This window comes from Cydia strobilella, chromosome 8, assembly GCF_947568885.1.
Source record: "Cydia strobilella chromosome 8, ilCydStro3.1, whole genome shotgun sequence".
NCBI lineage: Eukaryota > Metazoa > Arthropoda > Insecta > Lepidoptera > Tortricidae > Cydia > Cydia strobilella.
The window spans coordinates 19,933,747-19,955,460 of NC_086048.1; the positions used below are offsets into that span (position 1 = coordinate 19,933,747).

Here is a 21,714-nt window from a genome sequence, read left to right on the forward strand (position 1 = left end):
GTTTACATATTAACCGCATGTAAGTACGTTAGGGCAAACGTGGATCAATACGCTACCCATTCCCTGGCCCGTAGAAGTAACCGGCTAATCGTCCCGCGGTGCAGGCTTGCAAAGGCCCGAAAGTCACTTGGGATCTTAGGCCTAAAATTGTATAACTTGCTACCTGAGGAAATAAAATTAGCTAAAACGGATAAAAAGTTTGACCGAAATCTTAAAACAATGTTAACTGACTTAGCATGCTACAGCGTCGACGAATTTGTTGAAACGTGTACTAACCCTAAGTAATTTATCTCCTAATTAATATGTATAAGCAAATTTATACCTTATAAATTAAAATGACGACTTGTTACGCCATATGCGACCCTATTGTCTACTGTTTACGAACCTGCTTTGCTCAAAATATGTTTTATTTAATAATTATTAAGTTTAAGTGACATAAATACTCACTCTAGAAATGTTGTACCTACTATGTACCTACCTATTTTACCGACCTGTAAAACATTAACTTTTACCAATAAATGTCTTGTATCTTGTATCTTGTATCTTGCAGTGTTGCAGCGTGACATTACTGCCGACTTCATTGCGCGGACTTCAAATCCGGGCAGTAACATCAATTTTGATATTTCTGGCAGTAATACAGTCGGCAGTAATCTCGCGCTGCAATGCCTTACGTACTCCTGCAGTAATGCAGTCGACTGCATTGCTATAGGTAACGTCAATAATGTTATTTAAATCGAGAATTTCATATTTCACATTTGCGGCAGTCATGCAGTTGGCAGCATTACTATAGCAGTATTGCAACGCGACATTACTGTTAACCGCATCACTGCCGCAAATGTAAAAATTAATATTGCTGCCCGGATTTTTGACGTCGCGCTGCAATACTGCAGCAGTAATTCTGTTGTAGTCTGAATCCGCACGGTACCTTCAACTGTGTTTAGAATAATAATATATTGAGCGAAATACCATTAAATGGGGTGAGTAGGAGCAAAACTGACATTCAAACCTCGATAACATTTTATTTTACATATGCAAACTGAACTGACTGACTGATTGTATTTTATCGAGAAAGTATTGTATTGAATTGAATTGAATGGTGTATAATAATTATAATAAGTGTTCCGGACGTTTGTATTTTAGTTTTTATTTTATTTTGGGTAGTTCCAATTCATAACTTTGACGATAAACAGGAAATCCCACCTCAACCCGTAGTCCCTCGTAATTGGGGTTAGATGGATTTTCATACAAATGTGATTTTGGAAGATTGTTGGATCGATTTTTTATTATAAGTATTACTATAGCTCCATTTTAAATTGGAATACATTATTTTTGTAGCAGTAGCCAAGCCAAAACCAGTAGTAATCCCATCTCGCCCCCCTTTCATCCCTTCTCTCCCCATTCATAACCCAACTCTCCCCGCGAACCCTACTCACCCCATTTTACGGTACAGCATACGTTGTATAATGTTACGGTGATCATACTACCAGTCAATCATGCGAGGCATCCATCACGGCCGCGCTTGACGTGAAGTGTGATTGCTGTTAGGCTCGTCGGGTTTGTATTGGAATAATACATTATTTTGAATAGACATAGATATAATTTATATAAGGTATTACAGGTCACAATTTTTAACTTATTTCTACACATCTTACATCTAATTACAACTAATAATCATTTACAACTTTTAGCGCCACTTGCACCATTCCACTAACCCGGGGTTAATAAAGTACAATTTGACACTGGGTTAACGGTTTAACCGCTTAACCCCGGGTTAGTGGGATCGTGAAAGTGGCGCTTAGCCATAAATTAGTGGCTGTGAGCTGTAGACCTCGCGAGCAATAACTAAAAACTGAATAAATGTATGGTTACATAAAAAAAATCTAAAACTAAGTCGACAAAAGAACCACCGTACAAAATTTCAAGAGAATCGGTGTGAGAATTTGTTTTTTACCCCCGGTTGAACTTGTTTCTAGCAATACCTTAAAGTGTAATAAGTAATACACATTAAGTAGTACTAATCACGCACACAAATCATACATACATAGCTACATGCACTCAGAATTTTCAGTATATGTGCTATTTTCAATCAAAAGGGTACTTATTGTCGGTTGTCAATAAGACGCTATTTCCATACAACTTCAATTTGAAATCAACCTTATTGACAAGCGACAATGTGGTACCTTTTGGTTCTTCTCTCGTGTCGATGTTCCCCTAAACAGTGGATGCCCAGAAAGCAGCGGTGCTGACAGCCCGGACCGTGGCGTCTCTCAGATCGGATTCAGAGCAGGAGTGCGGGCACGCGGGGCAGTCCAGCAGGTGCACCATAGTTGGCGGTGGTGTGTCGCAACCACATTGGGTAGAGTGGCCACGAAGCAGTCCCCATTCAGCCATGCTCTGCTTACAACGGCCAACCTGAGACCTTTTGGTTGAAAATGTCACATATAAGAGTAATTGTCTATTCATTATCGTCTGTATCTCACATGCTTATATGACGCGTACGATTTCGATTTCTATTTTCGTATGATTTCTATTTTGAGATGGATTCGATTTCTATTTCCGAAGTTTTCGATAGAATTATAGTTCCTCGCATGCTCGCATTTAACTTGACCCGAGGGAGAGGTCTGTCAACAGCCCTGCCTTTTGGGTCTGTTTCTTTGCCACATTGTTACACCTACCTCAGTTTATGGCACCTTTAGGAGGAAATTGGTCGACCGCTTCTTCATGAGTGATTCTCAAAAGAGTGGCATCTTAACCTGCCATCGAGCTTTTGAATTGAATGTATGCTTTTCATATGAAACGTAATTATTTATAGATAAACAAAAGCAAAGTTTATCAAATCATTATTTGTATTTGAATTTAATACTTATATTTAAAAAAAGAGTACCACTTTTCACTGTAACCAGTCTTGTCCAATATTTCCTAAAATAACAAGACTGTTAGTTATAGAGGAGCGGTATACAGGTTACTTCGCCTAAAAGGAAGTCCAACCACTGATGGCAATTTGTAAAATCATTTTCATTTTCATTTTTCATTTTTTTTTTCATTTGTCTGGCAAATTACAGAGATGCTAACTCCTAGACAATATCATCTAAGTGACAAAGAAATTTAATATCTCATGAAGTTGAAAAGAGCAGCGTAAGCAACTAATAAGTATGATAAAATAAATTAAAAAAGATGGAAATGTTTTGATAGTTCGTAATGTAGCATTTTTAATATTTTATAAAATTGTGTCTATTGTTTTGCCCCATCGTTTTATTAATTTAAAAACTAAAGCAACATTTCACGTCTTTGCACTCCCCAAAGCAAACATGTCATATCGCTAACTTATAAAATATCCCCAAACTCTTATTGGCACATCATGCGATGGCCAAGTCAGGTCCCTCGAGCACGATTAGACCCGGACCTCATCCCTAATAACACAAACCACTTTACACTTGCCGTCGCCGAAGCTGGCACTGTCTTACTGAATTTGAATTTCTTAAGGTGTAAAACAGGTTCGCTGACTGCATCTATAAGTTTGTGAAGCCTGTCTATTTCTCCGACAGAAAATATTGTCAGGAATTCCCGTGGGCGGCGGCAGCAAAAAATTTTCGAAATGTAGCTAATGTTCGAACTTAGAATGCTTCGGGAGTTGGTAATACTTTGACATCTTATGAATTTGTTTAGTTGCTCCAATATTTCTGTTAAAATTAGTTTGAGAAACGAAATTTATTGGACGTTCTTAAAAGGTAAATTAGGGAGTTATTCCGTTTCAATTTCGACGAGTTTTCATTTAAAATTTGCAATGTTTGTAGGTATTTCAATAAATCACACCTTGCAAGCAGAATTAAAAGCAACTGAAGCATTGGAGAAAATAATACTTATTAAATAGTAGATAAGAGTGTTGTTAACCAAGGGTGGAAAGTGAACCATATTCATCATCATCATATATTTAAGAGTAAGTCTCTTGTCGGTGGAGCAATTTCCATGTTTCGCGGTCCTCTGCCTTCTCTTTAACAGCCTGATACGACACGAAGTTTAGTTTTTCCTTTATTTGATGCATGATGTAATGACTATGATGATTTAATATGACTATAGATAATAGAAGAGGAAAGATGCTTGGGCACCTGATACGACACGACGAATTTATCAAAAACATCATAGAAGGGAAAGTTGAAGCAAAGAGGAAGAAGGGAAGACCGAGGAGAGCGTACATGCATCAAATAAAGGAACCATATTAACCGAGATATTTTGGCGCTTGAACGAAGTGAGAGCGCCAATAGTTCAAGAGTCAGATGGTTACTTTTACCCGAGTTAAACACTACATTTCGACTATGAGGAAAGTCATAGCTTCTATTTTGTTTAAGCTATTATAATGGCTCGTACAAAAAAGTTTCTATACGTTATTTAGTGTCCTTATGTTTAAAACATTTTGGAACTTGACAATAAAATCCACTTAATATAAGTTTGGACGAATTAATATTACTTTATTTACAACGTAAATTACTTTCTCAAAGGCCTCCCAAGATTGTGTATTTAACTTCGCTTAATTAGTCTGAATTCATTTTAAACTAAGTGTACGTAAATAAGACGTGAATAATTAAGTATACTTACAACAAATTAATTGAGACTTAAAGATTTAAGAAATAGCAGTAGTTTACTGAATTTACGAAATGTTCTACAGCGTTACTTTGTCTATAATATACCTATCTTATCAGGTAGTTGATGTTAATTAGGCGACTCCTTATAGCAGTAATTAATAAGCGTTCCTTTACTTGGTAGTTCTAAACATAGGCAGGCCGTGTCCGTCAACGGAAAGCGCTATATTGTGCCTTTAGCAAGCTGTCAGGTACTATGAGAACAGAAACACGCCGGGAGAAGCGCTTACTTCGCAGCATAGCAAAGACATAAGCCAGAGATGGCGTCAATACTATGAAAGGCTCCTTAACGAAGAATTCCCAAGCCAACCACTGCCCTTAATAAAACCTTCTGCGGGACCAATATTAGAAATAAGTATTTCAGAAGTTAAACTTGCAGTCTCTAAAATGAAGAACCATAGAGCCGCTGGCCCAGACGAAATACCCTCTGATATATGGAAACAAACAGGACCCATAGGGCTTGAATGGCTCACCAAACTATTTAACGCGGTCCTAAACTCAAATAAGATCCCAGATCAATGGCGACAAAGTACAATCGTTCCATTTTTTAAGAACAAGGGCGACGTCAGCGTCTGTGGGAATTATAGGGGTATAAAACTAACTTCTCACACCCTCAAAATATGGGAAAAGATATTACACAACCGCTTCTTAAATCACGTTGTCATCTCTGAAAACCAGTACGGTTTCACACAATCCAAATCCACTATCGATGCTATACAAGCGGTACGAATCGTCATGGAAAAGCATCGGTCCAGCCGGGAAGACTTGCACCTCGTCTTCATAGACCTTGAGAAGGCGTTTGACCGCGTACCACGAAATCTGGTATGGCAAGCAATGAGAGCGCAAGGTATACAAGAAACATATGTTGCTTTAGTCCAGGACATGTACCATAGGTGTAGCGCGAACGTGAGAAGTCTAGCCGGAGTGAGCAAGACGTTTGGAGTAAATGTTGGCGTACATCAAGGTTCAGCGTTAAGCCCATTACTGTTCAACTTAGTAATGGACTATCTCACCAAGGATATCCAAACTCCCTTGCCATGGTGTATTTTATACGCGGACGACATCGTACTCATTGACAAAAGTGCACAACAACTGCAAACGACCCTAGAACAATGGAGGCAGGCCCTGGAAAGAAATGGACTTCGCATCAGCAGAAGTAAGACCGAGCATTTAGAATGCAAGTTCAGTAGTGATACCACCACCTCCAACAGGATCTAAATCGAAGGAGATCAACTTCCAAAGGTATCTCAATTCAAATATCTCGGAACGATGCTGACGGCCGATGGTGCCATTGAATCCGACGTCACTCACAGAGTCAACGCTGGCTGGCAAGGATGGAGAGCCCTCTCTGGTGTTCTTTGCGATACAAGAATGCCAATCAAAGTCAAGGGCAAAGTTTACAAAACAGCCGTGAGACCGGCAATGATGTACGGTGCTGAATGCTGGGCAATCAAAAAGGCGCATGAACAAAAATTACATGTGGCAGAGATGAAGATGCTGAGGTGGGCGGCTGGAGTAACAAGACTCGATAAAGTGAAAAATGAATACATCAGAGGTAGTTACAAAGTTGCGCCCATCACAGATAAAGTCACGGAAAGTAGGCTTCGCTGGTATGGCCACGTGATGAGACGCCCCGAAGACCACGTAGTTCGGCAAGCCTTGGCATTGCCGAACAGGGAAGCAAACAGACAAGGAAGACCTAAAGCCACGTGGTGGTCTACTGTGACCCGCGACTTGGAACGAGCCCAACTTACCCCAAGGACAACTCAGGACAGACGGTCCTGGCGCATGAGAACGAGGAGAGCCGACCCCAAATAATGGGAATAGGGCAAAGAGAAAGAAGAAGATTTTGATTTGTTATTTTAGGAATAATTAAAAATGATTTTGTTCAAAAATGGATATGGCACAAACGTGTTCTCAGCCGACGAAATATAAAACGTGTGTGTGCGTGTAAAAAGGCTAAGTATAAAAAAGGTTCTGATTTACAGTTACCCGGAACCCATTCTGCCGTGGACGTGTTCAAAGTTTTTATAACAAAATTGCTAACTTGTCACTTGTTGGACGGCTTCGGGACTGGGTTTTGCTCCAACTAATAATATTTTAACACAAAAAGAACAATTTAGGACAACTTTATTTGGCATGCTCGTAAAATATCTTGGTACAGATCAAGAAGCTATTTTTTTAAGTTTAGTTTCCTCCTCCATAAAAAAATACCTATCTTATTTCCAAGTCTCTCAAAATTTGTAGCTCATTTCTATAATTATGCTTTCACTGCACAAAAAAGTAGGGACAGATTTTCAAATATTTTTTATTGTACCGATGCCAATGCAGAATAATAATTATAATTCAGCCTATATAAGCCCCACTGGCACAAGCCCTCACGCGCGAGAGGGTTTGGGCTATAGTCCCCATGCTGGCCCAATACGGGTTACGGGCTTCACATACACCTTTGAATTTCTTCGCGGATGTCTGCTAGTTTCCTCACGTTGTTGTTTTCCTTCACAGAAAAACTAGCGGTAAATAGGTATCAAATTATATTCCGTGGATAAGGTCCAAAAAACTCATACGTGCCTGGATTTGAACCTCTGCGACCTCCGGATTGACTCGGGCGTCAGAAATACACGGCCACCACCGCATTTTTAATAACATGCAGAATGCAGAATAAACATTTAAAATTCGCATGTTGAACTAAATAATAATGTAGTCACTGTCTATAACGTTGGATATAATGACATTGGATATGACCCTCTTACAACGACAGAAGCTCCTTCCCAATGCATTATTACTTTTCGACGACATTATGTCCTTATTACGCGGGAATTGCACAAAATGCATTCGTATAACTCGTTTTAGTGCGAGCATAAATCAAGCGAAGAATATGAGCCAAGTCAAATTGGGCCATAAATTTTGTGAAATTGGCACACTCTTGATATAATATTGGGATATGACTTCTAGGATGCGTTTTATGAACTTTTGAACTAAGCATATCTGTCTAATAACGTGTGTTTTAGTGATTATTGCATTGAAAACTTTTTTAGTTTCATCCACTAACTGTAGAATGTAGATTTTGATGATAAAGAAGAAGAAGAATGTAGGTATTTGTATTTGGTAACATCAGACAATTCTATTCTACTTTATAAATAAAAATTATCAAATTTATCAAAATCTACTTCTAAACTTGTGTCTAAGGTGGAGAAATCTCCAAAGGGTGAATCAACTTTTAGAACACTTAATTTCTTATTATTATTTTCTTATCTTCTTATTATTATGCACACAACACAGGTTTACATAAAATTTACGGAAATAGAGGTAGGGTAGACTGGGGACAATTGAAATAATTTATGTTTGATAAACATACAAGCACGACTTTGCTTGTCATTATTTTTAATTATCTTATCTTATCTTATCTTATCTTATATTATCTTATCTTATCTTATCTTATCTTATCTTATCTTATCTAAAATCGTTATTTATTGTTTACTTATATATTATTGCGTTACAAACAAAACCATATAACGAAGATAGCAGAAATAATGGTCACTTCTTATTGTTTCAGATTTGCCAACCTTCGTGGGTCCAGGTTCCAACGTGACAGTAGCAGTGGGCAGAGATGCATCACTCACGTGTAGAGTGGATAACCTACAAACTTTTAAGGTACGTAATTAAACGTAAATAATGGTTTGGCTAATTTTATCTGTTTAGTAGGTATTATACAATTCATATTTAATTATACCACAGGGTCTACCGCGATTTAATTTCATTGTTTTCACCTTAAATTCCGACGTTTCAGCTGAGTTGCACTTGCACCAGCTGTGGCCACGGAAAGATTGACGTCCCAGCAAAATATCAATGGAGATCTAAGTAAACAACACTAAAATACCCGAAATTAGTTTATAAAAAAAACCGACCAAGTGCAAGTCGGACTCCCGCACGAAGGGTTCCGTACCATAATTAGGAAAAAAAAAACAGCAAAAAAATCACGTTTGTTGTATGGGAGCCCCATTTAAATATTTATATTATTCTGTTTTTAGTATTTGTTGTTATAGCGGCAACAGAAATACATCATCTGTGAAAATTTCAACTGTCTAGCTATCACGGTTCATGAGATACAGCCCGGTGACAGACAGACAGACGGACAGACGGACAGACGGACGGACAGACGGACAGCGGAGTCTTAGTAATAGGTTCCCGTTTTTACCCTTTGGGTACGGAACCCTAACAATGTTCGGGGTAGACACGGAAAAGTTAAAGTTTAATGTTTATTGTCCACGGCACGACACGTTTAGGGTGAAATCAAAAAACAATGAAATTAAATCGCAGTATATCCATTCGTATAATTAAATATAGTTGGCCAAGCAAATCTCTTCAGTAGAAAAAGGCGGCAAATTTAAAAAATATAGGCGCGAAGGGATATCGTCCCATAGACAATTTGAATTTCGCGCCTTTTTCTACTGACAAGATTTGCTTGACCAAGTATAGGTATGTGTACAAAACGCGATAGTTTAAAGTGTTAAGTATATTATACAATTTGCCTTTGAAGCAGAAAATAGTTAATCGGAAATCGGAACAGATGGTTAAACGGAATAATCAAATCAAATAAAATAAAAACATTTATTGTCAAGCAACAAAGGCCCACAGAGTACACATTCTGCTCTTGTGGTGAATAAGTAGTTCCATTGAGTAGATAATAAAATAAACCTACTACAACACAGAAATCGCCGCTATACTTACTCAACCTCGTATCTGCAACACTCATTTGATGACTAAAACACCCGTATTCCGAATGAAAGTAAAGCGACATTTCCATCAAATGATTGTTGCGGATATGAGGTTGAGTAAGTAAAGCGACGAAATGAATTACATATCTGTAAAGGTGCCAGCTTAGGCTTAACGTTGTCTTATAGAGATCGCTAAGCTTTTTACCAATAAGACCGCCTGTTGTCCGGCTTTATCCTTTATCATTTTTTCTTCTATCTATTTTAGGATTAAGTGACATGTGTAGGCTGCGTTTCGACCAGTTATGTGCGAGGATGCGTTGCGAGTGTGTTTTTAAGAACCAATAGAATCACTGCACGCTGAGTGAGGAAAACAATTGAAGTGATTCTATTGGTTTTTAACAAACACATCCCTCGCAACGCATGCTCGCATAGCTCTGGTTGAAACGCAGCCTTAACCTTAACCCAAGCTATCAGGGTTCACGAGATACAGCCCGGTGACAGACGGACAGACGGACAGCGGAGTCTTCGTAATAGGGTCCCGTTTTTACCCTTTGGGTACGGAACCCTAAAAACCACTAGGATGGGGAATTTTTTTGATTTGTTACGTTAAAAAATTCGTTACAACTAAACTAACGTAGGTCGAATTACTCTTAGAGGAAAACAATAGGATACCCAAAGGCTGTCCGCTATCGATCTCGATGGTGTTTCTGGGAAAAGACAAAATCCAAGTTGGATCCAGCGAAATAATATTATAAGTGAACGTTTATCAAGATTGGAGCGAATGGGGAGGGAAAAATACTGCTCTAAATAAATAAATTGTCTATTTTGCGGAATAAGTTTTACGTACATTAAATATAAATCTGATCTTGATTTCGATGGTAAAATGAAAATGAGTTATTTATATAATGCCTTGTACATTTTGAGTAGAACTAGGGTCACCGACATAGCTCTCAGAATTGCAAACCTTAAGTGGCAGTAGGCGGGGCACATTGCTCGCAGAACTGATATAAAAATACGATAAAATGAATTTAAATATGGATAAATGTTTTTTTTTATTTGCATTAAATATTTTTATGATTTTGACCCATGTTCTTTCACCGATATGCGTTAAAATTGTTAAATAACAAACGAAACTGCCAACGCGCTCTATACGAGACTAGGCCAAATGCAGTGGCGCCATCTGATCGAGAATCAAATTTTCATGATTTTCGAGGCACGTTTTTTCCTTAGACTGTATCCATCTATTACGGAGTTATATCTATCTTTGGCTTATGTATATTATATATATATATATATATATATATATATATATATATATATATATAGCTAACTTGCTACTAAAGAGGCCCACTGATTGTCAATCCGCCGGACGATATCAGCCTGTCAGAACAAAAATTTGACAGTTCCGTACAACTGACAGGCCGATATCGTCCGGCGGACTGGTAATCAGTGGGCCCCTTAAGTTTATGTCTATTTACTTGTTTGTTTGTCATAGAATGAATTAAATAAACCAAGTTTTGCCAGTAACTTGACAAATATCAACATATAAAATTATTAGTGGACCCACGGAACACCATATGCAGACAGACCGAAAAGATGGCGGGATGACTTTGACGCATTCTACCCAAATTACTGGGAAAATACAGACAACAGGTTAGAGTGAAGGAAACGAGGGAAAGCCTTTGCCCAGCAGTGAAACACTAAATTAGGCTAATATGGAAAAAAAGTGAAAAAAATTACAATAGAAGTGGCAGCAGGGTTTCATCTATAATTGGGCATACCATGCCCATCACTAGGACTTTTAACTTACTTGCCAAAGTAAAATAAAAGTAAAATTTGCCTTATGTTTTGTGCCTTTCTAAAACTAAACGGCCGTATTAAATATATTAATAACGGGACACTCACGTATTTTAAGTCGAAAAACGCTCGACATGTTTCAATTCGTACCGAGAGTGTCATCAGGAGCTTGCGTTGGCGGTGACGGACCGGCACAGACTGCGGGCCGCAGCCCTCCTCGCCCGGTAACGAACACAATTTAACGGTCGTAACACAATTTCGTATACCCCAAGAGATTTATTGAAATAGGTACCTGGGAAATAAAAAAGATTCCTCATACAATTATGCGAACTGATAAATTATTTTTATGTGACAGCCCTAATCTAAAGCGCGTTCGTTTGTTCGCCAGAACATTAAACTGTACCCATACATTTTTGAAGTATTTTTAAAAATTGTTTGCGAGTTATTGGTAACTGATTAGTAAGTACGATCAAAGATAGATATAACTCCGTAATAGATGGATACAGTCTAAGGAAAAAACGTGCCTCGAAAATCAAGAAAATTTGATTCTCGTTCCGAGGGCGCTACTAGTTTTGGCCTACAGTCGTATAGATGGCGTTGACGGTTTCGTTTATTATTTAACAATTTTAACGCATATCTGTGAAAGAACGGGTCAAAATCATAAAAATAATTAATGCAAATAAAAAAAATCATTTATCTAGGTATATCTAAATACATTTTATCGTATTTTTATAAATCTTCATTATTAGTTTTAAAGTGTGTCGACAGATGGCAGTGAATTTACTAGGGTTACAAAATTTACTATGACAGTACCACTCTAGTATAAGTTATTATATGGTTTGCATGTAATGTTTGTGTTCAGCATTGAATGTTTCGTATGAGTTCAAAAGGGAATATGAAATTGAAAAAAAAGTACTGAACATATTTAAATAGTAGATTAAATAGGACAGTCACCATCGAAAGTCAGACTACGCATCAAAAGTAGCTACCATTCTCATATAACTTAAAAGCCGGCCAAGTGCGAGTCGGACTCGCGCACGAATGGTTCCGTGCCATTACAAAAAACGGCAAAAAATCACGTTTGTTGTATGGGAGCCCCACTTAAATATATATTTTTTTCTGTTTTTAGTATTTGTTGCTATAGCGGCAACATGAATACATCATCTGTGAAAATTTCAACTGTCTACCTATCACGGTTCATGAGATACAGCCTGGTGACAGACAGATAGACAGACAGACAGACAGCGGAGTCTTAGTAGCAGGGTCTCGTTTTTACCCTTTGGGTACGGAAGCCTAAAAAAGAGAATGCAATCTGTAAAAATATATATCTACTAGCTTTGGCCCGCGACTTCGTCTGCTTGGAATTAGTGTAATTAGTGTTCTAATGTAGGTACTTTTTGCCTAAAATAAAATTTTTATTATTTTATTTTATTTATTACGATATTCAATACGGATGCTCGTTATGTAGTTCTTCAGAAACTCAAATACTTGACTGTAAAATGATGAGGAAGTTTCAATGGCATTTAATTAAAAGAGTAAGGAGAAAGATAAAAGAGATGATTTGTAATTTTATAAACAATTAATTAAAATAATAAGGTGCATTGGGATAACTCCAAAAACGGGGTAATTAATCATTAATATCTACTAAACCAGAAGCTTTTCATAATTTAGCAACACACCAGCAACGCTTTCCAATGTGTCTGGCTTAGTTGCTACAACAGAAAGTATTTGCAAAGAGGATATAATAAGATAGAGCGGTACTGTCATATTAGATTTTGTAACCACAGTAAATTCACTGCCATCTATCGACACACTTTAAAACTAAAAATAAAGTTTTATAAAAATACGATAAAATGTATTTAAATATGGATAAATGTTTTTTTTTATTAATTATTTTTATGATTTTGACCCATGTTCTTTCACTGATATGCGTTAAAATTGTTAAATAACAAACGAAACCGTCAACGCCATCTATACGATAGTAGGCCAAAGCTAGTAGCGCCCTCTGATCGAGAATCAAATTTTCTTGATTTTCGAGGCACGTTTTTTCCTTAGACTGTATCCATCTATTACGGAGTTATATCTATCTTCTCTTGACTTATGTATATTATATATATATATATATATATATATATATATATATATATATACATATATATATATATATATATATATGTATATAGCCAAGTTGATACTAAAGAGGCCCACTGATTGTCAATCCGCCGGACGATATCAGCCTGTCAGAACAAAAATTTGACAGTTCCGAACTGACAGGCCGATATAGTCCGGCGGAATGGTAATCAGTATTATATTTTTTATTTTAACATTACTAACTACAACAAAATTAAACTCATTATCGAAGTTACCACAATACACCTTAAAAAATATTAAATGTACTGCCATCCATATCATATATTGTTATTGTTAGGAATGAAATGGTTAAAAATACACCAGGCTTATGATTAAGCACTCTCCTACACCAGAACGGAAGGAAAAAAACAACGTTGCGGACATAAGCTCGATATTTATTGCTATAAAACGAATATAAAATCTACAACTGCGTTCAAAAAAAATTATAATTGTTATTCATGTCGTGTATCCCACCGTGCACTGTACTGTTGATTCTACACGTCTTTATTATCATAGTAAATTTGGACTGAATACCAAAAGGCTTTTTCACCGTATACGAAGTAAAATCTCTTTTATTTAACACCACTATTAACAAGTAACTATCAAAAAAAATTTTTGTGACACACTTTTATTGCTGACTGTACTTCTTCTCGTTTGCATGTCTATCGAGTACTTCTTGAGACCTTGATGCGTTTGTGTTTTTCCATCGAGGAGTTCCTTTGGCTACCTACCGGCTGCATCATCAGAACATCCTCCATGTTAGCATATTATTGCATTGTCACCGGAATTACGACAGTACTCCAAATTTCAACTGAATCAGATACCGGGAAGTGGTTCAAATTTTAGTTACAAGATTTGAAGCACTATATATATATACAAAGGTAGGTAGGTATATACGCAGTGAAGCTAAATAAAAGTGTGTAAAAACTAAACCAACTTGTTAACCAGGTGGCGTGGCTCCGCGTAGACACGCAAACCATCCTCACCATCGCCGGGCACGTGATCACGAAGAACCACCGCATCAGCGTCGGCCACGGCGACGGGACCTGGACCCTGGGGCTCAAGGATGTGGGGCCGAGCGACGGCGGCAGATATATGTGCCAGGTCAACACGGAGCCCATGATGAGCCAGACGCATCGGCTGCAGGTTGTCGGTTGGTTTTGGTTTTTTACTTACTTTAGATTTACTAATGAATTCTCAATACAACTGGAGACGTGCTGTTAAAATAAACATTTTTACGGTAGATGTCACTATTGAACAAGTGGAATACCACCCCAAGAGAAGAATTGAGTCTCTGGCTTGTCAGGAGGCCCCGGGATGTCAGGCCTTTGCACATAGCATGACCGGCCCGGGCCCGTACCGTGCCCGCACCGAGGCGCAGCGGAGACGTGGAACGGATACGGCACGGACGCGATTAGTGATGCTTTATACAGTCAACGTCGTCTTTATAAACTGACTACCTACAAATACGTGTCTACGTGGCTTTATTAGCCCAATAATTAATTCAAGGGTACGACATTCCTCTGTTCTGTGACTTTTGTGTTCGAAAAACTAATACATAATTATAATTAATTATAGGACACTACTTGTAATGTAAGTTATTATAATTCATTATAATAGGACTAGACTGGAACTTTATTATTTTTGCATGCTGCATGATAGGTCATAAGAATCTAGTCATAGTTATAGGTAATACTTATTATTTATATGCCTATTCAGGCAGGATGTGTTGATCAAAAATTGTTTTATTACATCTTTATTGTACCGCATTCAATAAATGAATAAATGATTATGATTATGATGATGATGATGATAGAGTAGACTGATGGATCATACATAAAACCTGAAAGTACATATTTAATGCGACATAATTCATAACTCAATCGATTCAATAATCGTTCTCATAAATTTTCTGTTAATGAAGATTTAAAGCGACACAAAAGTGGTAAATTTAAAATCATGATGCTAAAATGGCGAATTTTAATATTTATTCCTAATTGGTTCATATTAGTATGTCATGAGTTAGTTAATGCTGATATTTTAGTTCCATCTTTTATGACAGTGCCTAGATTATATCGCGTGTCTGATCGTGTCCACAATTACGCCGTCATAAATAACGTAGGAGGTTATTTGCACGCGCCCGAAATATTAGGTGTCACGGGAGTCAATCAAGAAAATAATGGGCTTCAGAAAACTGGGCCAAAATTGATGGCGTCGAACAATAGCGCGGAGACAAGTGGAGGAAAGAAACGTCAAAGCTTTTTTTACAATGACTCGAATGAAAATGAAAACCATTTTGTGTTGTGTTGACATTGCTTTGTTTCGTGAGTTATGGTTTGCTATTTCAATATTCGGCACAATGAATATTGGTGATTTTTTTTGAGGATTTACTATTGTAAGGGCCGATATGGACTGTAACCCGACTGCAATTTGTATTGGAACATGCCGACTGCACGTCAACTGCAATGTCGGCGTGCAGTTCCCATACTAGTTGCAGTCCGCTAGCAGTCCACCATAATGGGTCATTCGTTTGGCATTTGTTCTGTAACACTTTCGTACTTGAACATATTTTTAAATTTAAAATTAAAACGTCACTTTATTTAGAGATTTTTTTTATTGTGACGACCGCTCTGGCCTAGTGGGTACTTGGGTAGTGACCCTGCCTGTGAAGCCGATGGTCCTGGGTTCGAATGCCCTTAGGCATTTATTTGTGTGATGAACACAGATATTTGTTCCTGATTCATGGGTGTTTTCTATGTATTTATATATTATATATATCGTTGTCTGAGTACCCATAACATAAGCCTCCTTGGGTTTGCCGTGGGACTTAGTCAATCTGTGTAAGAATGTCCTATAATATATTTTTTTTTATTAAGAGATGTTCTCATTGTCTGCTGGAAGAAAAGAATTTCTACCAAAAAACTGAAAATGGTGACCAAGTTATAAACGAATTCGTAGAAAGTATCACAACAAACGCTTCTCATATACTAAGTATTCAAACTCCCATGACCTCCAATGCCTTAGTTATGCCTTATAAATTAAAAACTTAATTCAAAACTTGGCATCTTAGTGATCGTAAGTGATACTTAGTGGATTGCTCTTTCAATATCTTTTAATTGCCTAAAACGCAAGACACGTTAAAACACATATATTTATAAACCAGGTAAAGTCAAAGAATTCAATTTCCGTACAATTTCGCACCTTGTCACAATGATAATCAATATGGAAGTCACCAGGGACCTCATACTATTCATTATTATTATTCACAACGACGGGACTTAATCGCGTAAAATAAGTTTTAAATTTACCTCCGACGTTTCGAGGACGGCATTGTCCCCGTGGACTCGGAGTCGTGGTCGGAGATAAATTTAAAACTTATTTTACGCGATTAAGTCCTGTCGTTGTGAATAAGAATAAGTAAAAATCGTGAAAGTTTAAATCAGTGGTTTACCTCATACTATTGTCACTGTGACATGGTACGAAATGGTACGAATATTAAATTGACCGAACTAAGTAGGCTAAACTGTAGCTTTGTGATACTGACGTATTCTTTTTCTCAGTTCCGCCAGACATCGACGATGAAGCGAGCAGCGGCGAGATCCTGATGAAGGAAGGCGAAGACGCCGCGTTAAGGTGTGTGGCTTCCGGGACCCCGCCCCCAACTATAGTCTGGAGGAGAGAAGACTCCAGGCATTTTAGGATTAACAATTCTACTTTAGGTAAGTGTTTGACCACGATCCCACCTGATGATAAGTGATGATGCGGTCTACGGTAGAGCACGCTTACCTATGAGATACCTATTAACTCTTGCCTTGTAGAGCCCCAGATTGTACTCATGTGGAAACACAGACTCGGGCAGGGCGTTCCACTCCTTGGCAGTTCGCATAAGAAATGTGGATGGGACGGAGGAATAAGGTTGTGGAACCGATTCTAAACATATGGGACTGTTCTATGATGGTGCAGTCTGAATCCAAACTGTGCAGCATGGCACTGCTCTCGACTGCCAGAACTGCTACCGTACATGTCAAAAATCCGGGCAACAACTGCAGAAAAAGTCATATTCAATAAAAATGTCTTAATAAAATGACCTTTTTGGCCTTTTCTGCAGCAATGCAGTCTTGAATCAAAAGTAGAAACAAACGGGTAAGTCGAAATGATCTGAACACAATGTTGTTATTAGGAAAATAAGTTTGTGTGTGCTTTTTAAACGCCAGGTGTGCTTAGCATATGTTACTGACTGTACGACAAAGATTAACGTAATAATTAGCTTTTAATTTTGAGTTATCAAACCAATATCAGCAACCTTTAAATACTTTAAGTTTCCAACAGATCAACTATTTGTCATGTTGTGTACAGGCGTTAGAGTGCGCGTTCAGATATTTATGAGCACCTCGGCCGCTCCGATATCTAATGACTGTATTATTATTTTGATCAGGAGACAAAGGGAGATAAATAGATGTCCATAACTAGGAAACAAATATAATAGAATAGAATAGAATTCATTTATTCATTGGTGAATTACATTTCATACAAAGAAAAAATATACCTAGTTTACCACGAAATGGTCCCGCCTTAGCATAATGCTAACCCTAAAGTCAGCGCTGGTCTTCCGGCAAGACCATTAAACGAACACAACCGTACAAATCAAATTATTTTATGAAATATATTTTTTGATTTGTGTTTTTTTAAGTGGTCACACTACTATATATAAATTATAGACTGAAATGGATAACATACACTAAAGAAAAAGTGACCAAGTCCACCGGTGGCCGAGGCTGGATATCTACAAATAACACTGAATGCAGCAAGCGGCATAAATTGGCCAAAGACAATATTCAGTCTGATATACAACCACAGAACCTCATAAAAAGTGATTATTTATCACCAAGCTCCGAGAATTAAGTCACGGGCGTACCATTCCGTTCAGGCGCTGCACATACATTATACCCAAAAACTGTCACAACTCAGCAGCACAGAACTTTGTCGTATTCCAGCGTTGCATGACATGTGCAAAGTTCGCAACTCAAGTTGCCGCTTAACTGTTTGGGAAACTATATACCTACGTTTGTGTATAGATATTATACCCCGGCTTGTCTTTGTTTACGACCTAGATTAGGTAGTTGTAGGTTTTTCTGTTAAAATAACTTAGAAAGCGGATTGATTTAATAATTAAAGAGAATAAAATTTATGGTAACTAAGGACGTATTAGGGTCGGTTGTACCAAACTGCCTGTCACCGTTAAAGCGTTCGCAAAATTTTATTGTATGGGAAGTTTCATAGTAAACCGCCGCGGCGCGCCGGGTGACGTTGATCAGTCTGTCAAGTGCGGATGGCGCAACTGGCAGTAAGAGTGTATAATATATACTTTAGTTTACTATATAAGAATGGAGAAAATTATAAAGTACTAGCTTCTGTCCGCGACTTCGTCTACGTGAAATGATGATGATGATTGATAAAAATTACCAAAGTATTATGTCCTTTCTCGGGCCTCCATACATAATTTCATCTAAATCGGTTCAGCGGTTTTAGCGTGAAGAGGTAACAACAGACAGATAGATAGAATTACTTTGTAAGTAGGAGATAAAACAGCTCTAGGTACTAAAGTAAAAGTAATTAAAAAAAACGGGCAAGTGAGAGTCGGCCTCATCCACCTAGGGTTCCGTACTTTTTAGTATTTGTTTTTATAGCGGCAACAGAAATACATCATCTGTGAAAATTTCAACTCACTAGATATCACGGTTCATGAGATACAACTTGGTGACAGATAGACAGACAGACGGACAGACAGATGGACAGACAGACGGACAGACAGACGGACAGACAGACGGACAGAAAGACGGACAGACAGACGGACAGACAGACGGACAGAGAAGTCTTAGTAATAGGGTCCCGTTTTTTCCCTTTGGGTACGGAACCCTTTTTTTTTTGTTAACGGAGTGGGCGAATGCTGTTACGCACCGTCCCCCCGGCCGCGAGAAGGCCAGCTCGTGCCTCTCCGCCAACACCTCCGCGTCCAGCTCCCACGGCGGCGTGCCGGCAAGGAGGCACGCCGCTGCGTGAGAGGTGGTGCGGTAGGCCCTCACCATCCCCTGGGCCACCACCATCTGCGGCCGGCGGTGGGTACGGAACCCTAAAAATTATATATTTAGGTTTACACAATACAATAGGTAAGAGTACTTAGGCAGAAACATCATGTTTAAGTACTAAGAAAAACTCAAATGCACGCAGCATACTAGACAAAATTACAGTTTAATTAGCCATTAGTAGACATTAAATTTTCGCCTTCATAAGACTTTAAATGCACTACCGGTGCAAATGGCTATCATTCCCTCGAAGTTCGTTGAAATAAAGTGCTACCAACATAATTTTAGGTTTTAAATAGTGCCTTAAATAATTTACACAGCTCTTTCTGAATGAAATAACTGAATTTTATCTTTTAACAAAGCAAGCGAGTTCTGTGGTTCAATTATGTGAGAGAAATAGTTATTTGTGCAACAAGAGAGGAAAGTTGGTTTTTCTTGCGAGTGTTTATTTTGGTACGCTCGCTACGCTCAAGATTCTAACTTAGAATCTTTCGCTTTCTCGGGACTCAAAAACACGAGATGTAAAAAAGGTTTGCTCTCGTGTTGCACACATAATTTTTCACCTCAGTAGTGAGAACATACTAAAGGTTAAAATGTATTTCGAATTACACAGAATAATTTAGAGAAAAAAAAAATGTAATCAAAGTATGAAGTGGCAGTTCATGGCCTTCACTAAATTAAAAAGCTACTTTGTTTCACTCCCTTAAGTGGGGAAAGTCGCACTTTCTTCACTCACTGGAGTGAGGAAAGTGCGACTTTCCTCACTCCAGGGAGTGACGAAAGTAGGCTTGTTCGAGCTGCTGAGGTGAAAAATACATTTTCGTAAATACCATGTTTTTATAAGTAATATTGACAACAACAGCCAACCTTAATTTAAATTTTCTGAACTGGTAAAACCCACTTTAAAATTTAATATTCAATTATCCATTTTAAATTCTTAAAGGTGTGGATATTAAAAAACTTTCCGGAAAAGAACCCGCAGTTTCAGCAATTTAAATAATAAATGTAAAGTTTTTTTCAGGATTTTCATATTTAAGTCTGTTATTTGAACGTGATAAATATGCCGGAAAAAGGAATTAAGCCTTTTCTTTTCTGAAATACGGCGTTATTATTAGCTTTTGGAAATGTACAAGGCTTTAAATGTACTTATCTTGATTTTGTAATTCATTATTATATTTCTTTTTACTTGCCTAAAAGTGATTTAACGTATCTGAAATTCATGGCTTTCATCATTTTGTGGCTTTATATTGATAGTTTATTTAAATATTTAAGTACTTAATTGTAGTTTTCTTATTGTAACCTCTGAAATAAATATTGTTACTCTTAACATATTTTATATGCGTCATAATTATTATTGTTTATATCCTATCTTATCACTCGCCACATAAAAATGAAAAAGTTTATTATAGTAAATATTTTCAAATTAGGGCAAGTACTTAAGTTATAGTCACGTTCTAATCACGTAGGTTCATACATACATAGGTAGTTACATATTTTTGATTCAGAAAACAAACTAAGTAGAATCGGCGAAGCGGCTGGTGGATGGAACCGGGGATAAGAGCTGGCAGCTTCGTCGCCCAACGCTTGAGCATAGCGATTGAGCCAGGAAATAATGCTGCCAGCATCCTCGGCACCATGCCACGGGGGACCATTTTAGATTTAGATTTTTAGTTTTATAGTAGTTTTAGTTTAGTTAACTTTAGTTTATTTGTATATTATATTCGATAGCGTAACGTGACGTACGCGCTTGCGTCACAGTGTCATTTTATATGGGATTTTGAATTTCCAAAACGTCCCGCTTGGCGCGCTGTTCAATATCCCATACAGAAATAGACATAACGCAAACGCGATCGCTCGTCACGCCATCGAATAAAATGTACACTAGGGGTTCTGTAACCGTACCACGAGTTGACACTTGACGGTCACGGTCCATCTCGCTCGCACTGATGTATTGGTGCGATATAGAGGGAATGCGATCGAGTTCATGCAGTCGCTAACGTAAATGTCAAATGCCAACTCGTGGTAGCTGTGACAATGTATTTCTATTTCTACAATACAATACAATTAAACGACACGTGTATCGATTACATTTATTGGGATTATGTTACCTAATAATTTTCGCAGCCTACCAAACCTTGGCTCAATCTACCAATAACTATTTATTCTTCAAAAGGAGCTACTAAAAGCCCTTGGGTACCTATTGTTCCGATGTTGAAACATTAATATTGTGTGACGATCTGAAACGAGCTAACCATAAGGCCCTGTAACAAATACAAAAATAATACCCGCAGAGGGGTCCCTTTGTTTGACATAATTATTAAAAGTCATAATGTAATGATTGTCATATTA

General features: G+C 37.7%; 1 protein-coding gene across 1 annotated transcript in view; it reads left to right on the top strand.

Annotated features, from left to right (window-relative positions):
* LOC134743802 (neurotrimin-like) overlaps positions 1-21,714 on the top strand; it is a 97,947-nt gene that overhangs the window by 56,476 nt on the left and 19,757 nt on the right. Inside the window, exons 2-4 of the mRNA XM_063677462.1 lie at positions 8,194-8,291; positions 14,231-14,435; positions 16,843-17,001. Of these exons, the coding sequence (XP_063533532.1) occupies positions 8,194-8,291; positions 14,231-14,435; positions 16,843-17,001 (462 nt within the window). The remainder of the gene's footprint in view (positions 1-8,193; positions 8,292-14,230; positions 14,436-16,842; positions 17,002-21,714) is intronic.